Genomic DNA, 26,947 nt, shown 5'->3' with positions numbered 1-26,947 from the left:
AACAGTCGACGAGGACTCGGAGGACGTTGATTCCGGCCTGAAGTAATGTTTTCTCGATAATAATTCAGATCCCTCGAAATCGCTTGTAAATCTCCGACGAGTATGTGACACAGTTACGCGTTCTCTCTTTCTCTCTCTCTCTCTCTCTCTCTCTCTCTCTCTCTCTCATCCCCCATCCATTTGTTTGTTGATTAAACAGTTCAGTCGCGATTTCGTTAATCGCGCGTGCTGTCGCGACATGACAAGTCTTGGCTATCGTACGACGAGGATTCAATTGAAAATTGCCGCACTTAGCGGTGCATAACGCACGCGGAATATCGCGCGTGGTAAATCCGCTCGACGAGCGGGTCATTTCGATATCGCGAGCCTGTACCGTCGTGTGGACCGTCGGAATTTATCGGAATCGAAGACGCACCGAACAGTAAAACTAGGTATTACGCTCAGGACGATGACGCAAGCTTGTGAGCTTCTATTTGCGGTAACCACACACGCGCAGATTAGACTGCTCTCAAGCTCGCGCGTTCCGATTTCGCGCGTGTGACGTCGCACCGGCTAGTCGAGAAGAACGGAAACGGCACGGTGTCGAATAGCGGATTGTCGGACTCCCATACGGAGAACATTCTTGTTCAATAAATTCGTATGTATATTTGTTCTACTTAACGCGCTCTCTCTCTCTCCCTCCCCTCCACCCCCCCCCCCTCTCTCTCTCTCTCTCTCTCTCTCTCTCTCTCTCTCTCTCTCTCTCTCTCTACTAGCGTCACACATATGTGACGACGATACTACTGTCCCTTTCAATGTTCACCCAAAAGAGCCACGTCTCTTTCGACACAGAAAAGAATAATTCACCGCACTAATTTTTCCAATATATTAGTATTAATTCTTTTCTTATAATATACCATAATATATACATATCATATTGCTTCGCGCATTTGAGCCGAAGCCTAAGCTTATATTTTCCAAATTTGTAATTCTAAATTTATATCTACGTTAATATCTTCTAGAAAAATTCTTCCAGTTAGATATTTCCCGCGTGTTCTTCACGTTTCTAAATCACACGAACGTGCATATTTTTCTTGCTCACGTTGCGCGAAATTAATGAACACTTCCGTGTGAAAGTGCGAAAAAGTATGACAACGCGTCTCTCAATCTTTTGAATCGAAATAATTCAATCTTTCTGCTACTTGCACGGCAGACAAAATGTATACCTCGAATTGGTTTCATTTCCCTACACATTCTCTTTCTCCCTCTCTTTCTCTCTCTCTAATTTCTTGGAATGAAATTTCATTCCGAACGTGTTGCTTTAATTCCAAACAAACTGGCTTTCGTCTATTTCTAATTGCGAAAGAGTCAAAACAAAGAGATTTGTAATCTCGGATATTTTTATCTTCTGTGAAAAAGAGCACATCTCTCTCTCTCTCTTTCTCTCTCTCTCTCTCTCTCTCTCTCTCTCTCTCTTTCATGCAACAGCTTCTGCAAATTAGCAGAAGATTGCACTTCCACAATTACAGCCGCACGAAACCCGTTAATTAACATTCACCAAGCTGTTCACCGTGATAACGATCTCGTCGGCATCGCGGAATTCATATGAGAATTAATGAAAACTCACCAACACGAGTATACGGTTTTACGAGAATGCAAGAGTACAATTATTGGTTTGTATTATATCACGCAATGAAATATTTTCGAGTAATTACCATAATTCTGCGATAAAAAAAATGCGGATGATATATCAAAGCAAATATATAAAATAAATTTTGATCGTAATTTCTACATGATCCAAGAAGAAACAAAAATTCGGTTGCACTTTTTGTTGCATTTAAAATATTGTTGCAATTTTTACAATATTTTTTTCACGTACGTAAAAAATTGTGAAAATAATCGTTGTGTTTTCGAATAATTTATAGAATGCACAACACATCACCGATCATATTTCTTTCTTCTTCTCTCTCTCACTCTCTCTCTCTCTCTCTCTCTCTCTCTCTCTCTCCCCCTCTCTCCCTCTCTCCCTCTCTCCCTCTCTCTCTCTCTCTCTCTCTCTCTCTCTCTCTCTTTCTCTCTCTATCTCCGTAAGCAGAGCGACCCACTTTTCGTAAAGAAGACGAACGAAATAAGATCTATTCCATCCGGATGTTTTACGGGAGGACGAGTGTTCCTGTCGCGCGCGGAGTCGACTCGCAATAAAAATAACGGCGATATATTACGGGACGTATTTATAGAGTAGTCTCTCCGCCCCTCCTTCCCGCCCCCCGGCGTGCAATCGCCTACGATTGGATCGAAGCCCATTAATTATTTCCGAAGCTGCCAGCACCGTCAAGAAGAAATCGGGTCCGATTCTCGATAACGAGCCGCCGTACGCCTTCTCTCGTTGTTCGATCATCATATCCGTCTTGCAATGACAGAATAATGCGTCTGCCATATCCGATAATTCACCAGTTGAACGGTCGCGTTTATTGTTCTCACAACCGTTGACGTTGGGCGAAATTGCAAAGCAAAGTTTATGCAACGGGGGAGTACATCGAATTCACCGTTCAATGTCGAGTAAAAATATTCATTCGACGACTCACAGCGAAAAATTCGCTTCGTCGATAAAAATCACGCGTGATTCGGCTGTCACTAAACTTTTTGAGAGAAATTTCACTCGAGGAAGTTTAGAGAGTAAAAAAAAGAGTTAAGTTTTCTATGACAGTGGAACTCATCGAATTCACTCTTCAATTTTGTGTCGCTGTCACTCCGCCTCTCGAGTAGAATTTCGTTCCAAGAAATTTAGAAAGCAGTAATAAAGATCGAATGAAAAGATATAAAATTTTGTATAGCGACACCCCCGTCCCTCACAATACAACGACGTCTGATTAACTCGGATTGATCCTCCGCTAATCGTCGTCGCGATCGCATCGCTCGGCGCACACAGCTCCTTTTGTCGATTTCACTCTCGCCGTCTCTCATCGTCATCATTGCACTCGAGCTCGTAATTAACTCGATAAGAACGCACGCCGGCGAAAGATCGGGCAAGAAGGAGCCCTTGATTTTTCATTTGCCGCCGCTTCTGTTTCCCCTTAACGTTCCTCACTCCCTTTCGTTGGCCGTCCTCTCGTCGTCGCCGACGACGACAACGACGACGACGACGACGACGACGACGACGACGACGACGACGACGACGACAACGACGAAGACGTGTCTCTACGTGAATGAATGCACAGTGTCCGACATTCGAGGCGTAATGACGCGCGTGCACTTAAATATAGTGGCTGGAGTCTGGACTGGAGAGAGGAGAGGAGAGGAGAGGAGAGGAGAGGAGAGGAGAGGAGAGGAGAGGAGAGAGAAGAGCTCCGGTCCGGCGGCGTGTCTTGTAAAAATAGACACCGAGACTCGACGAGCACCTCGAACGCCGTCGCTGCGCGCCGATCGATCCCTCGATTTCCTCTTCGCCAGCGCCGTAGATCAACAGCGCGCTTCTTCGTTAACACTTAGTATTAATTAATTGGACGGAGCGTTCTCTTCGCAGAACCGCGGCCGTGAATGAATTAATTTGAGAAATGCGGCAAATGTCGGTACACACGAGCAAATGACAATAAGAGTCCGCTGCATATCTGAGGATCGACGATTCGCTTCGGTGGTGTGACAATCTTTCGATTCAATCTCGGATGTTGGTGAACAATTTAGGTCGGACCACGCGTGGACAATTTTCGAAAGCCAAGTCGACCGGCGAGTTGAAAAATGATAATTTCTCGGGATATAATTACGGGATAAAGTAAAAATTCCTGGCGAAGATTGCGTGTGATGTAATTATCGAGTAAAAATGTTGCATATTCATATAAAAACAACAAATATATGGAAATGTATAAAATTATGCAAAATTACGATACGACGATCGAGTTAAAAATATATTATTATAACAAAAACATGAGATGACACTGATGATGAGTTTCAACAATTGTTCATACACGATTTTTACGCCCAAATTGTGCAACGCCCCCGCTTGTTCGACCTAGATTCTACCCCACGCAATTCTGAGTCAGTCTGCTTTTGTTGCAGGTTAATAGCGGCTCCCCGGCGGAAGCTGCTGGTCTTAAAGCTGGCGATGCCGTTATCAAAGTCAACACCACCGATATGTACAACTTGAGGCACAAGGACGCGCAAGATGTCATAGTCAAGGCCGGGAATAATTTCGAACTCACCGTGCAAAGGTGACGCATAGCAATATAACATAATGCACAAGCGGATAATTTTGGCGGCGATATTTAAAAATATTGCTGCTGCAACAAGCTCAGAAGCAGCTTAGAGTAGAGTAGAGAAGTCGATGAATCGCTCATCATCGGTCGAACATCAACAAAAGCATATCTAGCGAATATTTAAAGACTTTTAAATACTTTTTATTAGGATATTTGTCTGAATATTGAAGGGAGTGGCACCTTAAATTTTGCTTGAAAATTTTGATGACTTTCTCGTGAAAAAGCGCCGCGCTTACTCTCTCGTTAATTTTGTGAAGGAATAATTCAATTTATACAGCAGCAGCAGCTGTGTGTGTGTGCGTCACACAAGTTAATATTAATATACCTTATAAATGTAAATAAATTAATCAATTTAAATATACCCATCCGATATAGCAGTTAATTAATATGATATAAAATAAGGAAAGCGCTAAGGAAAGCGAGAAAGGGAAACAATGTACCTCGCCTAGTCTTGATTCATCGTCAGCGAGACGAAGGTCGCGATAAAATTCCAAGCCGAGTAAACAAGAACGAACGAAACAAACGCGGTAAAGTCTACTTTCGCAAATTGCCCGATTTGTTTGCTCGCCGGATGGGCGGGCGTCAGTTGACTTTACTCCCGCGGTTAGCGGCGCGTCGAGGGTTTTACCGTAGAGCTGTCTCGACAATGTCAGACCGCAAACGCGGCAAGTAGTTCATAACCGTAGCCGAATTCCGGTCTTTTAACGGATCATATATTATAATACGCAGAGGCGGCAGTACCTGGAAACCGCACGTGACGCCGGCGACCGCAAGCCTTCCGTCTCCGATGCACATCGCCTCCGCGGCCAACATCGCGCCCGTCACAAAGACCTCTTTGGCAGCGAAGAAACAAGACGGACCCCTCATCGGCAGCGGACACAATTTCAGCCCCAAGCCATTCGTTAGTACCGACCGTTAATATATACGCGTCTCTGCTCCGGAACGAAAAAAAAAAGAAGGAAAAAGAAAGGAGGAACACGAAAACGAAAAGAAAGAAAGTAAAAGAGAGAAAGAGAGAGGAGGAAAGCAGGCGCCATTATTTATTTCTTTAACCGCGGAACGTAATAATTTTCAGCTGAACGGCACCGGCGACGGTCCAATTAAGTCGATCGTGAACAAACAGTACAACAGCCCCGTAGGAATCTACAGCGAGGAGACGATCGCGGAGACACTGTCCGCCCAGGCCGAGGTCCTTGCCGGAGGTGTCCTTGGGTAAAATCACGAAACCGCATATAGCCGCGGATGGAGGACGGGCAAGGGGCAAGGGACGAGGGGAGGGGGGGGAGGAGGGAGAGAAAGATAACCGATGAGACGGGATTGAAGACACTGCTCTGCTCCTTAACACTTTGACTTTCGCGGGCCACGCATTTCACGGAAATGCAATCCGCGACTGCTGCAGAAACAATTCTTTTCTTCTTGAGGAAAATCCGTCGCACGTACGTCTGACACGTTCGCGCAGTCAATGTGTTAAGGTGCAAAGTTATCGAGCGAAATCGGCAGCCAAATCTCGCGGTTATCGCCGGGGTGCGATGCTGCTCCGTGTCGTGACTCGTCGATGCGAGCGATCATTGTTCCATTCAAATGTGTGACAAGATTCGCGCGTTCGTAATTGATCGTGATCGATCTCGTCAATAATCTCGCGTCGACGAGCGTGCGACAGGACACACTTTGCTCACGCGACGCGAATATTGCAGGGTGAATTTCAAGAAGAACGAGAAGAACTACAATTCCGAGAACAGCGAGGTCTTCAAAATGGTCCAAGAAGCGGACAAGGAACCAAAGACTCCAGAGCCTGGTTAGTAAAATTCGACGACACTTTTTAACTCCGTTTCCGGAAGAGTTCAGGATTATTAATACGCGCCCACTCTCTTTTGTTTCCCACTCTCTAAAAACGTCCGTACATAAACGTACGAGATCACCGAAGAGCGTGCACCGAATTCGCGTTCACTTTCGTGCATTCTTTTACCTTCTGTTTATCTTCTGTTGAGGCTGGTAGTCTATTTCATTACAACCTCAACAATCGCCAATGATAACCGCTCAATCTTGCAACGCCAAATTTCCATTTTGTTTACGCGATTCCGACTGGCGTGAATCTCAATTATCATGGCGGTGATTAAATTAGAAAGTATTATGTTAGTATGACAATTATATTAAAAATATAACAACGACGATATTTTCGAGCATTCATAACGCGCGCAAAATTTGAAAGAAAACAGTCGCAGAGCCGCGATGAAGAACGATACGAAACACTTATGCTGTTGTCTATCGCTGCGGTCTTCGGTGATCGATCGGCTGGACCGAGAGGCGTCAGCCGGCCTGTTGCATGTCGATACGATAACTTGTTTGCGAAATAGCGGAGCCCATTTCGGTGAGCGGCGTGATAACGCCGTCCTCGCCCGCCCTGGCAGGACTGAGGCCGGTCCAGGCGCCAGAAACGAAGCCGCAGCAGCCGTCGACGCCGCAAACGAGCCTTCCACCAGGACAGAACATCTGTGCCGAATGCGAGAGGCTCATCGTGTAAGTGAAGTCGTGGGACACGCGTCCTGGTCGCTCTCGATTTTTCAGCGGATAGGCAGGCGAGGCGAGGCGAGGCGAGGCGAGGCGAGGCGAGACGATACCCGACGACAGTCATGATTCCGTTCCACGACGGGGCTCGTGCTTTCGACCGGATACGTCGCGCGGATTTCCGATTCTCCGGACTCACGTCATCTCGAGATATTGCAAGATCTTCCCGCGGGAAGATTTGCGTAAACCCGAGAAAACCCGAGAAAGTTCTCTCTCTCTCTCTATCTACTTTCTTCTCCTGCAATTGTAATTGTACGCGTATTGTATAGCGGCTGATGGCTGCTCTCGGATAGTTCCCCCTCCCCCCTCAATAAAAATAAATTCCCCGTGATTCAAGAAACCGGAGATCCGCGTGCGCGCGTTTATATCGGCGGACACACGATTGCCGAAGAAATATCGCTTCATCGAGCGGTCACGTCTCTCCCGGTGCTGCCGTTGTCATGGCGCTTTTTCTCTTACTTCCATGTCGTAGTTTCTTCAAGGACAGAGTTTTACTCCTCGGTGAGCCACGCGGTTGGCGGAAGGGCCACTTCGCCGAGGTCACCCACGCCTCGGTTTTATGCTATGCGCGGTGGTGGTGGTGGTGGTGGTGGTGGTGGAGGTGGTGCACCTGCCGGTAGCAAGCCGGCCACGTCGAATTCCGACGTGCCGAAGCCTCAGGAAGCACAGCAGAAGCAGGGGTCTGCTGCCGCGGGGTCGTCGACGCCGGGCGGGGTCGTTTGTAACAACTGCGACCGGGTGATCGTGTAACTATTTAAGCGAGAAAAGACTCCACCCTTGCACGAGACGGCCGCTCCGCGGGTTTCGTTTTGGCGACGATTTCGAGGCGCTGCCGTTCGCCCATTGAGAACGAGAGACGTGCTGACTCTGAGAGATTGCTCGCTCAGCTTTCCAGCGAGCAGCCCCTCGCCTCGTGCGCCGTGAATCGAGCCGGGATTGTTGAAATATAGTGTGTGTGTGTATTTATGTACAATTCGCGATATCCTGTTGTTCTCAGTCGGCGAATTCCGCGCCTCATGCGATCGTCAAAGGTTCCCGAACACGACGCCGTTCTGAATTGCTCGATTGTCGTACGCTGTCTCGTATCATCTTGAACACTCCGATTCGAAGACAAGCGTGCACGTCATTTAATTATTATTAATTAAAGATACATTTAATTTTGAAGATACATTATCGTAGAGGAAAATTAGCGGGGCGAGAGGGGAAAAAATGACATCGCGATATTGCGGCGCGGGAAATAATAAATCGAGTTACGCGAGGTGTGAAGAAACGAGGCCGCGAACGAGGCGCGGCAATTTTTAGCGCAAGTTTTTGTTAGCGTCAATTGGAGAAATCAGATTAAGCGAGGTGCACGCTTATCCTTTTGATGGACCCGGACTCGGAGCGCGCCTTTCTCTGTCGCCTCTTTCTCATGAGAATCGCTTCCTCAGGAGGAACGAACACCGGCTGGAGTCTCGTTGTGCATTTTGATCTCGCTGTTATCTCTGGACAAGTTGATCATTTGTGATCATTGGAGAGCTTGTGGCTTACAACCTACTGGAAGTCGTATCCGAGCGAGACGAAAGTTTCCTTCTCCTCTCGCTCGCTCGCAGCTTCAGCGCACTAGCCCTACTTAAGTGTCTCTTTACTCTCTTGCACTCTTTAATAGCACCTTTTCCAACGCATTCACAGCACAACTGAATGACCACAATAACGTGACATACGCTTTCGATGTTGTGATGATTATATTTTTGTGGAACTTTTATCTTGTTTTCTCGATTTTTCCCTTTTTACTCTTATGCGCAGTCGTGTTTTTTTTTTCTTTCTTTCTTTCAGCGACTTTTTCTTTTCTCTTGTTTTCTTCTGTTTTTGTTCACCACCTCCACGACTTTTTGCCGCGGTCGGGCAGACACGAGAAAAACGTTTTTGAATTTTTTCGCGCGGGTTGCCGGTCGACACTCACGTCAGATGCTACCGATCGTTTTTTCTCTTTTTTCATTTTCATAAATTTCGCAAAGAAATCGCATCGAAGTGTCGCCTGTTTTTCGTCCCGGCCGAAGAAGAACGGAGCCGATTTACGATCTCGAGCGTAGAATATTACACGGGGAGGACTTGCCGACGCACACACGCTATTGTGCGAGCATTACAATTACACATGCACATTGTACAACTCACATTGTATTGGCCAGCTGATTTTGATCTCAGTCATAAAACGCAACAGAGTATTTTTGGCAAGGTGTTTTCCGAGAGAAACTCACTTCGCTAGCGGAGATTAATGTTCTAAGCACATTCCTTGTAGCTTTGCCCGCGCGTCTCATCTCGCTCTCTCATTCGTCGGATATAATTCCCATGGAGATCATAATACGAAATAATAGTTATGCCCCCGGCCTCCTTCGTCGAGGTGTCGTGTTACCTCTCTTTCTCTTCTTGTGCTCGAGTGCATACAGTACACAGTTGAAAACTCGTGGCACATCCGATGCGACGTCATCATCTCGCCTTTACTGTTACGCTCAAAGAAAGTTAATTACCGTAGCGCTGAGAGAGCGGAGGAGAACGATACCGTCGTTAATGTGTCTATTTATTTTCGCGGCGCAGCGGTGTGTTCGTCAGGATCAAGGACAAGAACCTCCACGTAGAGTGCTTCAAGTGCTCGACCTGCGGCACGTCCCTGAAGAACGTCGGCTATTACAACATCAACAATAAATTGTACTGCGACATCCACGCGAAACTCGTCGCCAGGCAAAACGCACCGGCTGGTCTCGTACCAATCACCGTTCCACCGTAAGTTGCACCGTCTCTTACGATATGTGGCGCAACGTTGAAAGAATACTACCGCACTTTTTATATGAGATACACCTATCGCTCTTTTATCGTGTTCTTCCAATAACAGACCGTCGGTGGAGTCTATCTTGCTAAAGAACGCGATGAACTTTTTAATAGCAAAGATTTTAATTCCCTCCTCTCAAGCCAGAAATACAAAATATACAAATAATGTCAAGTGGATGAAAGAAACAATACTTATTACTTCAGGCTTGAGCGGACAATAAAATCGAAAGATAGATTTCCCAAATTCGTTGAGTCGGTCGTGATATATATTTCTTTCTCGAGTATTTCTCTCGACGAGCCTGAATTCGTGGAGTCATCAATGACAAGGTATCCTCTCTTTGCGATTTGACAGAGGTGGCAAAGCACCGGCCGGCACCATTTCCGCGGCGCTGGCGAGTGTGGGTGCACCTTTATCGCCGCCCCTTAGCAATCACGGATCGTCGCCTCAGCCATTCTCCGTAAGTTGCTTCATCATAATTTGATTCTCTTTACGAGGCATGCTACGGCGGGATTTTTCCGCACACGCATTTTCTTGCCTGTTTTGGTATGGCTTATAAAGCGAGTATTTTGCATTGAGCGTGGCTTTGCTGCATTCGCGCGCGATTTCACAGCGCTTCTTACGGTCGCCAGCCGGACGAAGGTCGCGACGAAATTTCTCGCATTAACGATTCCTTTTTTAAGTCATACCGGGGATACAATGGACGTGTGATGCGACGATCGTCTTCTGGAAAGACGGCGTCGGCGTCGCGTCGAATTCGCCACGAAGCCGATGACCCTCGCGACAAAGCGAACAACCGTCGTTCGCGAACTCGAATATCTTGCTGGGTGGAACTGGGATGTCTCGTAAGTCGCGCCCGCTATTTACATAGCGCGATTTCCTTGTGTCATGTAAATCTGTCATTTTTTTCGTCGAACGAGACTGTCGAACGAAAACTAAACTTTGGAAGACTATGTGGACAACAAAATTGTTTTAAGCCCATTAATTTCAATTTTATTTCACACACAACAGAATTTTAATCTGAGATTTAACTGCAAACATGTGTTACGTTGAAAATGAAAAATGTCATTATAAATGATGACTCTCCTCGACATTCTCACCAAGAAAAAAATCTTCATGACGAACGCTGTCAATAGCTCTTGTAAGTAACAGACACAATTTACGAGACACTCAACTCCGTTACTCTTCGCTTCAAACAGAAATAAATATACCGATGTATCTTATCATCCAGACGCATGAGACATTTTTCTCGTCACGGATTTGATTTCTCGATCGCGATGCATTTACGAAAATCGCGCTACGGCTTACGAACAATCGTTTCCCGACGATGAGACGCGTGTCTCTCTTGAGAAGTTAACAAGTGTGGCCCTCGCTTGGCAACTAATCGCTTTTCCAGGCGTGCAATCGTACGAGCCCCGATTCTGGATTCCAACATACTCGACGACTGACCACGAACACGAACGGATGCATCCGCAATGGCGACTGCAACGGGGAATCAAAAACGTTCACGAGCACAATCACCATCCAAACAGGTGGCACAGAGGTTGGCAATGTGCTCGGAATCTCGATCTCTTTGTACCCGCGCTAACGCTAAAGCACCGCTAACTTCAGCGTGTGTCTTTCCTTTCGTGATAATCCTGACACATGAAACGCTCGACATATGCGACAAGCCGCGAGTCATATTGTCTCGAAAAATCCAAATTTCGAAATTTGAAAAATATAGTCTCTACTCGTGGTGAGAAAGATCATAATTTCGAAGAGGAAAAGTAGTCGCACACTATGTACAAATTTCCACATGCGAATAACGACTTTCTACACATGTAAATAATGATAATTTTAGAATATTTCAGGAGATCGTCTCGAATATTCGTATTTCGAGATTATAATCTTTCGGAGAATCTCGTCCCGAATTTTTTCGATCTTCAGTTTCTTTCCCGAAGATCAACGTGTAGAGACGCTGTAGACGCGGTGCATACCTCGCATACACTGGCTGACACGCGAGAGGAAAAGAACGCAATTCGCGAATGAATGTCCGCTAACAGCTGACACAAGGCGCAAGGATCGCACGAAAGTCACCTACGCTGAATCAGGCGTGAATTTCGAAACCGGTTGATCGGTCACCGGCTAGTCGTCATTCCACCGCGGTGTCCTTGCGACCGTCAGCTTCCTCGTCGACACTGTAGGTCGACCACCCACTTGTGTCTTAATCCTCCTCTCAATCTCTCACGATCGATTATTTCGACCCGATGACTAATCGGCCTGTCGCAATCGGGAGCGGTTCCCGTGGATTTTTTCGTCCCCTCCCTGGCCATCCACCTACCCCGTCGCACCCTCCCGCTCGTTTTAATTGCCCGAGCCACGTGACCACGTTGTGTCGTTTTGTGCATTGCAGCCCACCCGTCTTGGCACCCCGCCCGTCGATTCGCCCAGCTTGCGATCAGTCCAGGTAAAGTCCCAGCGCGACTCGTAACGCTCGTCGTCCTTCTTCGACTCTTCGATCACCCTCTGAGATCGTCAGTATCGCGAGCGTGATATCCGCGAAAGCCGCGACGCGAAACTCACGCGAGAGACAGTCATTGGAAACGTGAATCGAGATACACGTAAACGGTAAAAAGTGAACCGCCTCGCGCGATTGTGTGCACATGAGAGCCGTCGTCGAGCTCGCGCGATGCGTTAATTCATTTCAGCGGGTCCTTGAGAACGAATAACAGCGAGACAACGTAGCCGCCAAGCGACGACTGCTCTCGGCCGTGCTCTCGGCTCGGAAAGTCGTTGATCTTGTACAATCGACTGAGCTCTCGCGAGTTAATCAGCGATGCTCGCTCGCTTCGATGCACGCTCGACCTATTTGCATCAAAAGCGGATATACACCCGTTCACTTCAAATCGCGATCTTTCTTACCGTAGGTGGATCAGATCGCAAAAATGCAATTTGCTTTTCATTACGTTTGACGTTTGATGATCGACATTACGTTGTCGATCTGAGGGATAAAAGACATTCGTTGGTTCACGGGCATATTTTTCCAATTTCTCAACGACGCAAATGGATCAACACATTGACCGAGTCGGACGCGAGTTACCTCGCGTAGATTTCTCCTCTGCGGGTTTTGTTGAGTGACAAGTATGATGAATTAGCATACTCAAACAGCATACTGATTAGAAGGTGCGACGTCGGGAACGTGAAATTGCCCGGAGTCATTCCGGCAATGAACTTGTTGATGAAGTCTAAAGTATAAATCGCCGATAAATTTTGCCAGCCAATCTACTGATCTTTCAGCAATTCGCTCAGCGATGTGTGCAATAAACAATGCTGAATTAACAAGACGTACGGTTTGCTTGTTTAGAGAGATTATACCGTTCCTTCGCTGTGAACGCTGTGATAATTAATCGTCTTAAAGAAGTTCTCGTGCTGATAATTGAGCTCGCATAATGCGCGCTCGCTCGCGTATGACCTTCCAGGCAGAATGGAAATAATACCTTCGAGCCTGACGTTCCTTGAGACTTTGCGCGCAATACGGCTCGCTGATTAACTTATCGCGCTTTTGCATTAGCGAGCGTTATCAGGACAACGAAATCGCCCACACGGTTTCGATTACACACGTTGCGCAGACGAGCAGCACGTTTCACGTTTCCCATCGATTCTCTCTCGCGGATATCGTTTCATTAGTCCAAAAACGAAATTAATTACACATCGATGTCGAATGGAAAAACTTTCGATAAAAAAAGATTGTCGCTTGACGCATCAAAAGAACAAGGATAAAGTGCATGTTGCAACGGCATGTTGCAAGGGACGATTAAAGGTGGAAATTTGTGAATTCGCAGGCACCAACGAGCAATAGTCTCATCGGTCCTAAGCCCTTCGGTGGATCGGCTGGCTTCTCATCGAATCTGTCCTCGAGCCCGGCGTTAAATTCCGGGAGTAACACCTTGCCGCGTCCTCAGAGCCAGACTGTGACAGGTAAGTAAGCGTCTCGTATCGCCGAGGATAAGCTTCACGGTGAAATCTCGATGGGTGAAGAATTGATGCGAAGGCGCGAGGAGAACTCGCTTGACTCGCGAGACGGATGTTCAATAACACGTCCAAATCGCGCGAAACCTGCGCGATATTACACACATCATACGCGCATAGATACATTTGCCCGGTTTGCGTAATGCAGTCACACACGGAGACTCGCAACAGGAATTCGCTTATGACTTATGACACGCAGTCGATCTCGAGGTACCGAGAGAGTCACATCGAAATCCCTACCTCTTTGCAATCTCACACGACGAGGTATTCGAATCGTGAGCGACGGGTTACAGAGTCTCCCCCAGTTCGCAAGTACATCATCTTCTTTCTTCACGTATATTTTTTATGTCACGTCACGGTCACACTTGCGGGGATCGCGTCGATTTGAGGCATCGTTGTCGGAAACGTCGGAAGAAGAGGCAATCTCGCGATCGACCGAGACTGCAATCGCGCGATCTCGTTTCGTGTGCCCTTGGCTTAACTCTGCCTTCGATTCTTGCAAATAGGTCGGTACTCTACCCTGCCAAAGCCAAAAAGTTCGCCCTTCAGAGGTACGACGAATAGATTAGAGCCAGTTGACCGAGTTTCAAGCTTTGGCTGATACGCCGCGCACTCTTGGCTTACGTCCTCACATTTTATCGCACTTTCTCCCCCGCACCGCTGCTCATATCGATCGATTGATCGTTGGTTCTCGTTAATCCGTGTCATGATGTTGACCTCTTGTATAGAAAGAGAAAGGAAGGTTTAGGAGACTCTCCCTCTTGCTCTCTCTCTCTCTCTCTCTCTTTTTCTCTCTCTCTCTCTCTCTCTCTCTCTCTTCCTCTCTCTTTCTTTCTCTTTCTCTCCAGATTCTCTCCCGGATTGTGATTGTCGTAAAGTTTCGTCCTCGGCTTCTTATCGTTCGTCGTTATCTCGACGACGACGGCGAACTCTGAGAGCTATGACAGTTCGTAGCGACCTTCCTGCGCGCTTTCACCCCCTTTTACTCTTGTACCTTTACAAGCTCGCGCGATGTACTCGGAGAATTGTCAAATTGTAATCAAATTGTAATCTTGTCTCGAAATATCCCGAGTATATCGCAAGAGAAAGTGCCCGGATCAGAAATCGTTCGTGACAGAATTAAAAATCCGATATCCAAAGTTATCACGATTAAACTACGCATAATAAAACGGAATATAAAAAAAAAAAACATTAATACTTTCCTTCGTAATTTTTTTCGAATTTTAACAGTCTGTATCATTTCGTCCCACTTTGCCCTTGCTATAAGAAAAAGCTGCAATGTAAATTTCATCGTAGAGGAAAATTTTCTATTCCGTCTTATTCATTCCGGCGAAGAAAAATATTCCGTAATATATATATATATCTCTCTCTCTTTTGTCTTTTGCATTATATACTATCTGAAAAAAGAAAAAAAGGAAACGGCCTATTGGAACTTCACTCGCAACATCTCGTTCTCTAGACGTTGCATACCGGCATGTTCACACCCGCAAGGTCTCGCCACGCGCGCGCTATCGTTATCGTCATCTCTTTCCCGCGCGTATAATCTTTCTTTTATCTTTTTTCAGCCGGTCCGTCTTTCAACCCGAAACCCCGACCTTTCTCCCTCACTTTCGCATGAATCGATAGCTCTCGATGCCGCCGTCGTCGTCTTCACGCTGGCAACCGAATGGCCCAAACACAATCCAGATGACGAAAGCGCCAGAAAACGCATAGAGCGATTTTTTCGTTGCTGTTCACGATTTCTTTCGCGTCACGTAGAAAATTTTTTTAGCGCGTCGCGATCATTAGGTACGCATTCGCTGTTTTCCTCGGAGTGGGATGAATGTGTCTTTCTTTTTCTGTTTCTTTCTCTCCTTTTTTTCTAGCAACTTTGATACTTACGTACTTCTGGACCTGTCTTACGCGATAACGCGATAACGCGACCGGTAGCGAGTGAGTTACTTCTCGCACCCCGAGAATATCGCTTGTTTTTGCGCTTTCTCTCTTTCAAGAGACACGAGAAAGAACATCGTGAGTCAGCGCACGGACACAATGACACTTCTGAGGTGTTGCCCGGTGACAGCTTGTGTATCGTCATCAGCCCAGAATGTTGGATAAATAAATACAAATATTAAGTGAAGCACAACAAGCCCTTCGTCGTTGAACGAGCGCACGTCTATACCTCCACACTTGTTTCTGGTTTTCTTTTTTTTTTCTTTCATTGCACTACCTCTCTTCTTCGACGCTCTCACATAGAGTCATGGACGACTTAATAGCGATTTTTTTCTTCGCTTTGCATCGGTGCCAGTACCTGAGTGCCGATGCTAATGCGCGCTCTGTCATCGTAAAATCCTTTTGCTACTTACGACCGATTTGGTATCGATCATTCATAACAACTCGCACAGAATCGCAGTTCTCACGCTGCTCTAGATTGTCGACAGTGGCTAGTTAATCGAGAGAGTGCGGCTAATTAATGAATTAGAAGAGCCTTCGAATTCTCGCGAAGACTACGAGAGTTTATTTAATATCTCGCTTCTTTTTTCTTAATTTAGCGCACCGGGCTGTGCCCGTGGTCTCTTTTGAAAAATTTTGAGCAGAAAAAAAATATTCTGATTAAAATATCTTCAACGATATACGTATTCTTCTCACCTTCCTTCTACCTGTCCACTTTATCACTTGTTCAAACATGATTTGAGGGAATCTCTAATTTTCCGTCACTTAATAAAATAATGACACGAACTCGAAGGATGGAGAGAAATCGAAGAGATCACGAGCGCATGCGCGGTTCATCGTGCTTCTTACTCACTGCAGTTTTCTTTGTTCTTTTTTGTTTGTTCTTTCTAACGTATCCCCCCCCCGACGTCACTCACGCTCCCGAACGCATGTATTAAATGCACTTTTCGTGTGTCGTGCACCCTCGTTTTCTTTGCTCCACGATCTCGGCGAGCTACCCGCCCCTCCGTCGGATCTATCAACTATTTCGTCACGTCCTCTGTTCCCCGTCCCAGAAACCTCCAGCGAAACTTACGAAAGGTCCTGCTACTCTGAAGTCGTTGAGGACACGAGAGACCAGTCCCGTCCCAGCTCCGTAAAATCCCGAAGTCTTGTGTGGCCACCCCCGAAATCCATCGAAGACATCACCTATCCCACCGCCAGTCCTCTCTACATCAACCCCAACTCCGTCCTCGACCGAAGGTGCCACCAAGCCAGAGAGAAGCGCGCTAGTATCGAAGCTTACGAGCGAGCCCTGAGTTGGAGAACCGAGAGACGAAGCGAGAGCACCGACCGAGAGGTCGAAAGAGCGACAAGAGAAGGTGCTCGTCAGCGCGAGTACTCGGCAATGGATCGGTTAAGTTGTCCTGGGCCGATGTACCGGCGTGTCGAGCTAGTGGACACCAACAGGACCACTCGCTCGGACGTCACGTCGAGGCCCAGCTCGACCGACAGCGTTCGTAGATCGCTCACGCCCACTAAAATCGTCCAGCCGATCCCGAAACCGTGGACCGCGACCGTCACTAGCGGCGGCACTAACCTGTACGAGCAAAGTTACGCGCAACAGGAACAGCAGCAGCCCAAGATCTGCAAGAAGCTGATGCAGCGCGAGGTCTGCCATCGAGAACGGATATCGAGTGGTAAGGAACAACGGGAGGAGCATCGAGCTTACCGAGCGGAAATCTGCCGAAGGGAGCAAACGATCTGCCCGAAACCGCCGTTGCCCACGCCCAGGCAAGAACCAGCCGAAACGGTTAAGGAAGTTGATACTGAAGTCACTGATCTCAGGGAAGACGAAATGGACGAGCCGGAAGTTTGCTCGACGGGGATTCAAGGCGAACATGATTTCATCACCGAAACGGCCGAGGAGATCGTCGACGGTATGCACGTGAAGAAATCGGCGACCTTCGAGAAGACTGTAGAGAAGGTGTCGCCGGAGAAACCAGATACTAGGATGATCGAAGAAGAGGACGAAACGGAGTCGGAATACTTCACGAGGAGAACCGAGAAGCATATCAATCGAGAGGTGGAGAACACGGCAGAGGAACGGACAGTGGAAGAATCCGCTGAGACGGTTACGTCGGTCATCGATGCTCAACAGATGCTGGAGAAGGTGAAGCAGGAGGAGGAAGAAAGGAAGAGGGAAGAGGAGGAAGAGGAACGCAGGAAGAAAGAAGAAGAAAAGAGAAAACGAGAAGAAGAGGAAAGAAGACGCCGCGAAGAAGAGGAGAAACGAAGACAAGAAGAAGAGGAGAAGGCCAAGAAACATGTAACCTTCAATGAGGCGGAGGAAGAAATCGAAAAGGTGCGAGAACAACCGCTCGGCAGAACTGTCGTTCGAGAGGAACGCATCACCGAGACGGACACCACTCCTGGACGCTGCAAGGTGACGAAAGAGACTTACGAAGAAATCACAGAGGAGGTGCTAGTTCAGGAACGCGTGAGGAGGAAAGGTGTGGGCGACGATGAGCGCAGGAAGAGTCTGCGAGAGCAGGTGGAGGTTCATCAAAGTCTCAGGGATCAACAAGCACCAGAGAGACGAGTGGTCGCGAGATACAGCCACCAACCTCAGCAAGAGACCATGGAGACGTGCAAGAAGAAAGTCCAGTTCCTAAAGGAAACTGAAACCGGGCCGAAACCTCTAGCGGACATGCCCGTGAAGAACTCCACGCCCAAGGAGTGGAAGTCTGAGATGGTGAACGCCCTGACAACTGTATCCGATCGGTCCTACACGCCGCTCAGTGCCACCAGCAGCATGAAGGAGCTCTACACCGAAGAGACTATCTACCTGGACCACAGATGTCGACCCAAACCGCCGCCGCCCAAGGAAGAGATTCGACCGATTTCGCCGTTCCAACAAGCTCTAACGATAGCACCCGAGAGATCCTATACCCCTCTGAGTCGGGAAATCGGACCAGAAGATCGGCAGATCGCAAGTAGGTCGCAGACTCCGAGTATTCAAATGCAAAATAGCCACTGTCCGCCATTGGACATTCTGTATGGCGATACGAAAAGGGACTCTTACACGCGAGAACAAGTGTGCATGAAGGAAGTCAAAGAATATTCCGGACCGCGACCCTTGCCCACCCCACCGCCTGACCATCGCTTAAGAGACTCTTCAGCGTCGCCGGCGAGGTCTCGACCACAAACACCTAGCAGTAAGTCTTTCACAGCGGGTCTAAAGAAACCGGACACTATACCAGCCTATCAGAGAAACCTGGTGGCGATGAAGAAAGGTCCAGTGGAGAGCCAGCCGTTCATTCCTAGCAGAACACCCACTCCAACACCTCGTAGGTCCATATCACCGGCGCAGGGGCCACCTGAGCCACCTGCTTGCTACGTGAAAGCTCAAGCTCCGAGAGTTCGAGAAGATCCACCGCCGTCGAAACGTGGATCGATACATTTCCCGTCGCGCAAAACTATATCCTACAATGTGGAGGAAGACACCGACAGCGGTCACAGAAAACAAGAGTATTCCGCCTCAAGGACTGTCAACTACGACGAGAAAGAAACCAATAGCCTCGACGGAGGTCCAACGGATGCGCTCTACGCCCAATTCCAAGAGACACGATGCATGACGAGCGAGGAGACCAGCGAGCAACAAAACACCGCGTCCTATGTAAAGAAAGCTCTTCAGGTGGTCGAAGATTACGAGAAATGCGAACGGAAGGAAGTAGTGCCAACGTCGCCGCCACAGAGTCCAGGGAACATCTGCACCATCGACAAAGTGAGTCAAACCAAGCCCACTTTGCCGTGCCCTATACCATCGCGAACCAGTCTAGCACCCGTCAAACCGATCTACAGCAGCTCTACGGAAGTGCGTCACATGCGCTACGAGACACCCTCCCCAAAGCCTTGCCCAGAAACTGGAGTGACTGTTCTGCCTTGCAAGGCTCATTCCGATCGGGGCACGAAGGCTGGAGTCGTCGTGGTGCCTTGTGATGGCAGCTCGCAGTCCACCTGCCCGAAATCCGGGGTCTGCGTAGTGCCCACGAAAGATCGATCAGGCGTCTGTGTGTCGCCCTGCTTCGGCATACAAACCGGCATGTGCGGCCAACCGGCCGGCACATGCGGTCGCGACTCCGCCTGCGATTACATACCAAACAACTGCCCTGACTCCGGAATCTGTGTGGCACCTTGCGCCGACGGTTCAGTGTGCGTGGCACCTTGCACCAAGCCCGGTCCATCCCCAAGTCAGCTGAGGGCGAACCTCCCTTTCCCCCAAATCCCGTTTCCCGATGAAGACCCTGCGTTACCAGCACCCCCTCAGTGCTCCCGGGGCTTCAAACCTCGCACTAATCTGAGCGGTCAGCTTGCGCGACTCACCGCCAAGAGCGGTTCTACCAACAGCAGCCTGCCCACAATACAGCTTTACAAGCCACAAGCCCCATCTCAAGTCCCAGCTCCGACCCAAACCCACAGCTATACCGAGACTTCTTACCACCACACCCAGAGCTACCGGGAGACCCACTGTGGCTCCGACGATCGTTGCCGTGATCAGAACCGCTGTCAGACCCAAAACCGTTGTCAGACCCAGAACCACTGCCAGGACCAGATCCATTGCCCCTCTAGTAAGACCCAGAGTTTAGTAGACCCACCAAATTTGTCGTCCCACCCGGATCTAGGTGCCGGAGTCGGCGGCCTCGGTGGTGCGGGCTCGTCCAAGAGCGGATCGTTCGCCGGTAGCAGCGCGCCCAAACGCGGACGAGGGATCCTCAATCAGGCGGTCGCTGCGGGATCGCGTATACCGCTGTGCGCTCATTGCAACTCATACGTCAGGTACTCATAGGTCACGATTGCGCCGAGCGGCGACGAGATGCCTGCGCAATCTCTGTGTCGTGTTCGCCCTCTTCTCGTTGAATGTGTGTTTTTCTTTTCGCTTGTATTTCAGCGCACTTCGCTCGCACTTGTACCCACTTTGTGTGTGTGGGTAGTGCTGTTTGTTTCTGGTTTTCAGCTGCCACTTTTTTGGTCGTTCCGAGAATTGGGGCACCGATCGTGATTCATTTGGGAGGTTCCGTACAGAGAATTAGCTTTGATGCTATACATTGTCTCGATGTGCTTAAATCAGCTTTTCTTAAAATACGACATGGCTTATGTCTGAATGATGGACGCACCCTACTTTTATCCACATGATCAGTATGATGAAATGCCAATTTCCAAATCATATCACCTGACTTTAGACAGAGCAGAACCTCATATTTTGAAAATATCGAACTATTTCTCCGAATATTTCGCGAGCAAACGTTTTACACTATGCGTCAGGTGATTGAGAAATTATTTCCATTTCTTCTTCCTCAATAATATTATTGTTTTGCAATTTGAAGCATACGTTTGAGTTTCCCCTATATTTTCGCTTACAAAAATAATATTATACATAGAAGTTTATCGCATTCGTTTATATAGATGTTAATCGTTGCCTAACTGTAACCTAATTAACTACTGATTTCCATGGCATGTTGTTGACAGCTAACGAAGAAAACACTAATCACAAGTCGAATGGTTTCACCATTAAGCCTGTGTGCTGTAAAGGCGACAAAGAGTGCATAAGGTTCGTATAAAAGTTCCGCTTAGTCCACGGAACGTCCGTTAACGCCTACGTTTTATTTTTTGTTCTCGAATATGAAACCTAATCATTGCTTGCTCAGCTATCGTTACTGCTTTGCAAAAGAAAAGAAAGAAAGAAAAAGACAAGAGCGGATCACGCATTGTTCGTAGCCAGGATATAATTGTTCTTTCAAGCTGTCGCTCTCTGTCCGAGATTGTTTTCGTGATAATCGCATAATCAATCGCGTTGTGACGCACAGAGGGCCCTTCATCACCGCTCTGGGCCAGATCTGGTGCCCCGATCACTTCGTCTGCGTCAACGCCCAATGCCGCCGTCCGCTTCAGGACATCGGCTTCGTGGAGGAGAAGGGACAGCTCTACTGCGAGTACTGTTTCGAGAAATTCATCGCGCCCACGTGCAACAAGTGCAACAACAAAATCAAGGGCGTGAGTATCGCCGTGTACAGCTGTCATCGACGTGACGCGACGCGACGCGAGACGTGATGATGTTTACAAATTCAAATGAATTGTCCCTTCGATCTTCGTTTCAGGATTGCCTGAACGCGATTGGAAAGCACTTCCACCCTGAATGCTTTAACTGCGCCTACTGCGGCAAACTCTTCGGCAACAGTCCGTTCTTCCTCGAGGAAGGATTGCCCTATTGCGAAGCTGGTTAGTATCATCACGATAACGAAGTAATGATGCAATATGAAGTGTACCAACACAGATACACATTGTCAAAATATTTTTACTTATTTGCGCAGCGATTTTTTGCTGAAAATGGATCGAATCACGAGAAGTCGTGAATTTTTATACGTTTCGTTGCATTTGATCTACAGAAAAAGAATTCGATGATACAGACATGTTTTTCCAATTTCTTAATGATCGATTCCTGAATTCTGAATTCAAATAGATTAAACAATGTAAGAAACGCGTTCTGATCTCTAAATTTCCTCGAGTGAAATTCCACTCTGGTAAATTGATACATTCAATTTTTATTTTCACCAAAGTAACTCAAGTAGACTGTATAAGGTTTCCTTTCTACAGCACAATCCACCCTCTCTCTCATCTTCGTTTACTTTGTCATTCAATTGCTACAAAAATTAACTTATCACGGTTTCATTCTAAATACAGACTGGAACGAGCTGTTTACCACGAAATGCTTCGCGTGCGGATTTCCAGTCGAGGCTGGTGATCGCTGGGTGGAAGCCCTGAATAACAACTACCACAGCCAATGCTTCAACTGCACGGTGAGTAAAGAACGAAACGCCAGTATTTTGCGTTTGAACTTCCGTTCGTCTTGCAGAGGCGATTTGACGATTTTCATAATCTATGAGGACCTATTATATCTCTCTTCCCCACTCATAAAAAACGTAGAATTGATACTAAATAACTGTGACTTTTTATCGACGCATCAGATGTGCAAGAAGAATCTAGAGGGCCAAAGCTTCTACGCGAAAGGCGGCCGCCCATTCTGCAAAAATCACGCGCGTTAAGATCCGCTCTCGAACGTCGCGGATGATCGACGGGGCGACGGAAGGGCAAGAGCAGATAGCGAGAAAGAAAACATTCGAGCGAAGGACGTTCAAGAAGGGCAAGAAGAGCGTACGGTGTTAATGCACGAATCACTTTTATCGCGACCACATTTTCTTCTTTACTGTATCTCCGGCCGAGATCACTCCACTAACCCTTTGTCTCAAACCCGCGAACAACCCACATCGTACGAAACTACGAAGAGCATAAGATCAATCGGGACGATTTTCATGCCTGAGCAAGTGCAATGAAGAAAATATATAAGGAAAGTAAAAAGAAAGATATTCTTTTGTTAAATCATGATAAGTTACGGAGTTTATGAAGTCATGAAAAATATTTATTTAGAAAATAATATAAAAGTCAGATAAAAAATACAGATAAAAGTTTTCTTGAAAACTAGGTAAAAAAAATTACATAGAATCACTAGTCATATTGAAGATTAGATAAAAGTTATATGAGATTATATAAAGACAAAATCCTAAAAAAAGAATTTGGACGATCGAAAGGTGTTCCGTAATAATATCTCTCGTGTGTTTTCACACTCATTAGCCCGATTGATTCTATGCGATGTTTACTTTTTGTCGAGATACGAACAATTTTGCCGCGCGTCGTCCAGCTATGAGATATTAATTAATATTTATTATCTAGCTTTTAATTAAGAATACATGGCGCAGGAGGCCATCGGTCATCCTCGACCGCGCACCAAACATTTCTAACTCTGAAGAGCTCACATTACCACTCTCCGTTTCCGATTTGCGAAAATTCAGCCATGTGCGTCGACTTTTACACCAGCATCGAAAGGAAAAAATAATCCAGTGTAATTTTGTCGCGTGAGAAATATCTTTCAAACGAAAAAAAGACGTTTCGTCAGCTTTCGTTTCGTCAGCTACGCGGCTCGTGCTATAAATTCACTCGCGCTCTTCGAAGTTAAGCGACTATTTTTCTTTTCTTTCTTTCGCCGAGGCGCATCGTATCCTCGACATCGCGACGATATTCCGTTTACGAGCGTTCAACCATCGTAGAATATTGAATATCGTGCATCGCGCAACGTCGACCGTTGCGAGCGAGCGAGCAGCGCGATTAATTACGTCGGGGACGTTCGACGACGACGACGACGACGACGACGACGACGACCACGTCGACGTCGACGTCGACGTCGACGTCGACGTACCTCTGCACTTTGCGGTTCCCGCTTAATCGCAGAGAACGGCAGTCTAATCGCGATCCTCGCGAGGTTAGCGAATACCTCGTAAAATCGCTCGTGGCAGGAAACCCCCGTAACGATACACAACAAACGCTGCGCTACGGCGTAGTCGCCGCGATCGAAATCACGCAAAGGTCACCCGAGCAATTAGTTTATTACGTGGACTATTCGCATATTTCTACGTGCTTCCAAGGTGCATCAGGACGCAACACGCACTGTGAACGTTTCAGAAACGGCGTCGACGTCCCCGTCCGGACGAGATCGTTGATCGATGGTGGGTCGTGGCGAAAAACAAGAAAAGGGAAACAGAGAGAAAAAGACGCGAATGGACGAATAGGTGGATGCGGGGATAAAATCGGAAGAAAAGTACGAATGGCGAGCGAGGGTGCGATGAGGAGAGAATTGCATGGAAGAAAGATCTCAGTTCGTGTAACTGAATGAGGACCAGACGAGGGAACTCGGTGACGAGAAACGATGTTTCTATTACCGCACGGAGAAACATGTGATTGGTGGCATTACTGCGACAGTGAACGAGCCAGACACATTTTACGGTCGGAGAAAACAAGATTTAGTTGACGAGGAAGCTCTTTTCTCCGTGCGCGATTTAAGATATTTGTACTCGATCGAGATGACTAAGAGTAATCAATTAAGAATGAATAGAAATTTGCTGCAGATGTAGAAGCTTTCTCCGTCTCTACAACCGAGTTCTTCAGACCTGGTCCCCGACAATCCAGTTACACTAACGGAGTTGTTTCTCTCCGTGCGTGTAATTCGCGTGGTTTTCTCGGACAATAAAAATTATGCGCGACTAGGAAATGTATCGAACTTTCACGTGAGTCTACGATGTGACTCCATCGCGGCGATCGACGGTAGTAATTAAGACGAGCTCTAGTTCGAGTAATGTCGCTCAATTGACCGATACTTTCGACGTTTGTTGATTGCTCTTACGAGATTTAACCCGCCTGCCGTATCAAAGTTCCTTTGGAACGATTCGATAGCCGCAACAATTTCGTTTCAACGAGCGGTCGTGTGGGCTTCACGCCAACGCGTAATATAATTCTTCCTTAGCTTTTATACATGGCGGAAAGACCAATATTTTCGCTCGGAGCAATTCTCCCGACACAACTGAGACGAGGAACGTCGCAGTAACGTTTGTTTGAAGGTATACTAGTCAAACACTCGAAGGAACGATCACCCGATGCTCTTGTATTCATCTTACGAATACTACTCGCATTAACAGCGAGCGAGTATCGCTTAATTTATAATTGGGAGGGAGGGAGGGAGGGTAGCGAGTGATTTTCTATTAATTTATGAGAGCCGACATTCTGTGCGCGATTCTCAGATGCGGACTAACAAGTATTCGTCGAAGACACTTAATAGCTGTACTAAATCGACCGGAATCAGACGTATATTCTTAGCGCATGCAAACCTCGCCGTAAGTCATCCGCAAGTCCGCCGTACCCTGAAATCGGCCGATTAAAGCCAAGCCTGATAACAGGTTCAGCATGCATCGGGCTTTTATTTAATCGGCCGGATCGATCCGCTAGTTGCGGAGGAACGAAAGGCTGAGATTCGCACGGTAACAATGTCCCCGGCGTGATTGCACGAGGAGAAACAATAGCGATTCGTGTAACCGTGAAAGAGCAGGGACCAGACGAAAACTCAACATGACGAGAAACGGTAACTCCGTTACCGCGACCGTAAACGAACGTTCGGCCGCCTGAAAAGCTGCTTGAGATGATTAAGTAGAAACCTATAAGAATCTTCAATGAGTCCTCGTCTGCTCGTCCCGAGCAACAGAAATTCTCAGTTACACGAGTCGAGCTTACTTCTCCGCGTACCAGAGACGGATTCACATTCTCCAATTCGCGGAAACGCTCACGCTTTCAAATTCTCCAATTTTGAAAATTCGTTTTCAAATTTCCGAGATCTCCGACGTCCCGCAAGTTCTTGACAAGTCCAATTTGCACAGCCCCACCACACGGGAGTAATCAAACTCCTGAGAAGTCTTAGATTTAATTCGACATTCGATATTACCTAGAGCCAAGCGGGGGTGGGCATTCTCATTTCAGCTTTAATGAACTCTTCTTCGGGGCACGAGGACGCGCGGGGAGCGAACGTCGGTCTGGGGACTCCATTTGACGAAGAAAGAGCGACCGAACACAAACGAGACGAACGTACGATTGCCATATTACGTTACTTCTAGACGAGGTTACCGATTTCTGTGCCATCTGCGCGAGCTTCTGTCACTGCATAATCGTTGCTTTTTTTTCGAGTGAGTGTGAGCGACTGAAAGATGAGAGAGAGAGAGAGAGAGAGAGAGAGAGAGAGAGAGAGAGAGAGAGAATGAGCAAGAGTGAGTGAGAGAAAGAGGAATTTCACGTACGAGAAATTTCGACAGAACTCGTCGACTTGTGGAAGGTAATATATAATAATAATATCCTACATATAAATATAGCACATAAGAGAGTGTTTTGAGCTGCGTTTGCGACGATTCGCCGTATAAAAGTACTAAACAGCAAAACGAGAGAAAGAGTAAAGCTGCAAAGTGCTGTGCGAAAGAGACTTGACTTCGAACAGAACGACGACGAACGATCGGACGATCGATTACCGCCGTTCGATCTTTGAGAATCGTACAGCCGGCGCGGACCACGAAATTGTAACGTTGATTTTCTCGGCCAAGTACCGGCCGTGCATCGCACAAGCCTCTGTATGCGCGTGTTACGTGTTGCTTACAAAATAAAACGAAGTATTCACTCGAATCATTCTCTCTACTTCAACATCTGAACTCCCCCTGCCCCTCCAACTCCTCCCCCTCCTCCCGCTCTCTTCGTCTTGCGTCGGCATCGTCGAGGTGTCTCCAGAAGCGATAGACTTCTATTGATCGCCGAATTATCATATAAATACATGGATTATCATAAATAACATCGACTGCCATATTATCATAAATACGTGACACTCGCGAGTCCCCTCGCCAAAATAATATGAAACGGAAGAATTTTCTATTCGGATATATTTCATCTTCCATTTTGGGCTTTGCATACACTCTCTCTTCCGTATATACTATCTCGTATATCTGCTTATTAT

The 26,947-nt window shown here is 47.2% G+C and overlaps 1 protein-coding gene across 10 annotated transcripts in view; it reads left to right on the top strand.

The window, feature by feature from the left end:
- Positions 1 to 26,622, top strand: part of LOC105186093 (Z band alternatively spliced PDZ-motif protein 52) — a 41,597-nt gene extending 14,975 nt beyond the window's left edge. Inside the window, exons 2-18 of one of the 10 annotated variants that reach the window (XM_025301399.1) lie at positions 4,033 to 4,184; positions 4,959 to 5,130; positions 5,305 to 5,441; positions 5,924 to 6,024; positions 7,267 to 7,540; positions 9,369 to 9,554; positions 9,952 to 10,057; positions 10,994 to 11,140; positions 11,990 to 12,043; positions 13,419 to 13,554; positions 16,593 to 19,303; positions 20,202 to 20,355; positions 21,046 to 21,127; positions 21,384 to 21,570; positions 21,675 to 21,795; positions 22,258 to 22,373; positions 22,542 to 26,622. In XM_025301399.1, coding sequence (XP_025157184.1) covers positions 4,033 to 4,184; positions 4,959 to 5,130; positions 5,305 to 5,441; positions 5,924 to 6,024; positions 7,267 to 7,540; positions 9,369 to 9,554; positions 9,952 to 10,057; positions 10,994 to 11,140; positions 11,990 to 12,043; positions 13,419 to 13,554; positions 16,593 to 19,303; positions 20,202 to 20,355; positions 21,046 to 21,127; positions 21,384 to 21,570; positions 21,675 to 21,795; positions 22,258 to 22,373; positions 22,542 to 22,619 — 4,914 coding nt within the window. In that variant the 3' untranslated portion in view covers positions 22,620 to 26,622. Of the gene's footprint in view, positions 1 to 3,498; positions 3,614 to 4,032; positions 4,185 to 4,958; positions 5,131 to 5,304; positions 5,442 to 5,923; positions 6,025 to 6,583; positions 6,747 to 7,266; positions 7,541 to 9,368; positions 9,555 to 9,951; positions 10,058 to 10,993; positions 11,141 to 11,989; positions 12,044 to 13,418; positions 13,555 to 14,111; positions 14,157 to 16,592; positions 20,356 to 21,045; positions 21,128 to 21,383; positions 21,571 to 21,674; positions 21,796 to 22,257; positions 22,374 to 22,541 lie in introns of those variants that run through there. The other 9 variants (XM_019842775.2, XM_025301398.1, XM_011146067.3 and 6 more) reach the window with 9 other exon arrangements.
- The last annotated feature ends 325 nt before the right edge of the window (positions 26,623 to 26,947 follow it).

The sequence above is a fragment of the Harpegnathos saltator genome, unplaced genomic scaffold (assembly GCF_003227715.2).
Source record: "Harpegnathos saltator strain DR-91 unplaced genomic scaffold, Hsal_v8.6 scaffold414, whole genome shotgun sequence".
In the NCBI taxonomy this organism is placed as follows: Eukaryota; Metazoa; Arthropoda; class Insecta; order Hymenoptera; family Formicidae; genus Harpegnathos; species Harpegnathos saltator.
Note: the sequence above shows the minus strand (reverse complement) of the source record. Positions and strands in the feature narration are given on the sequence as shown.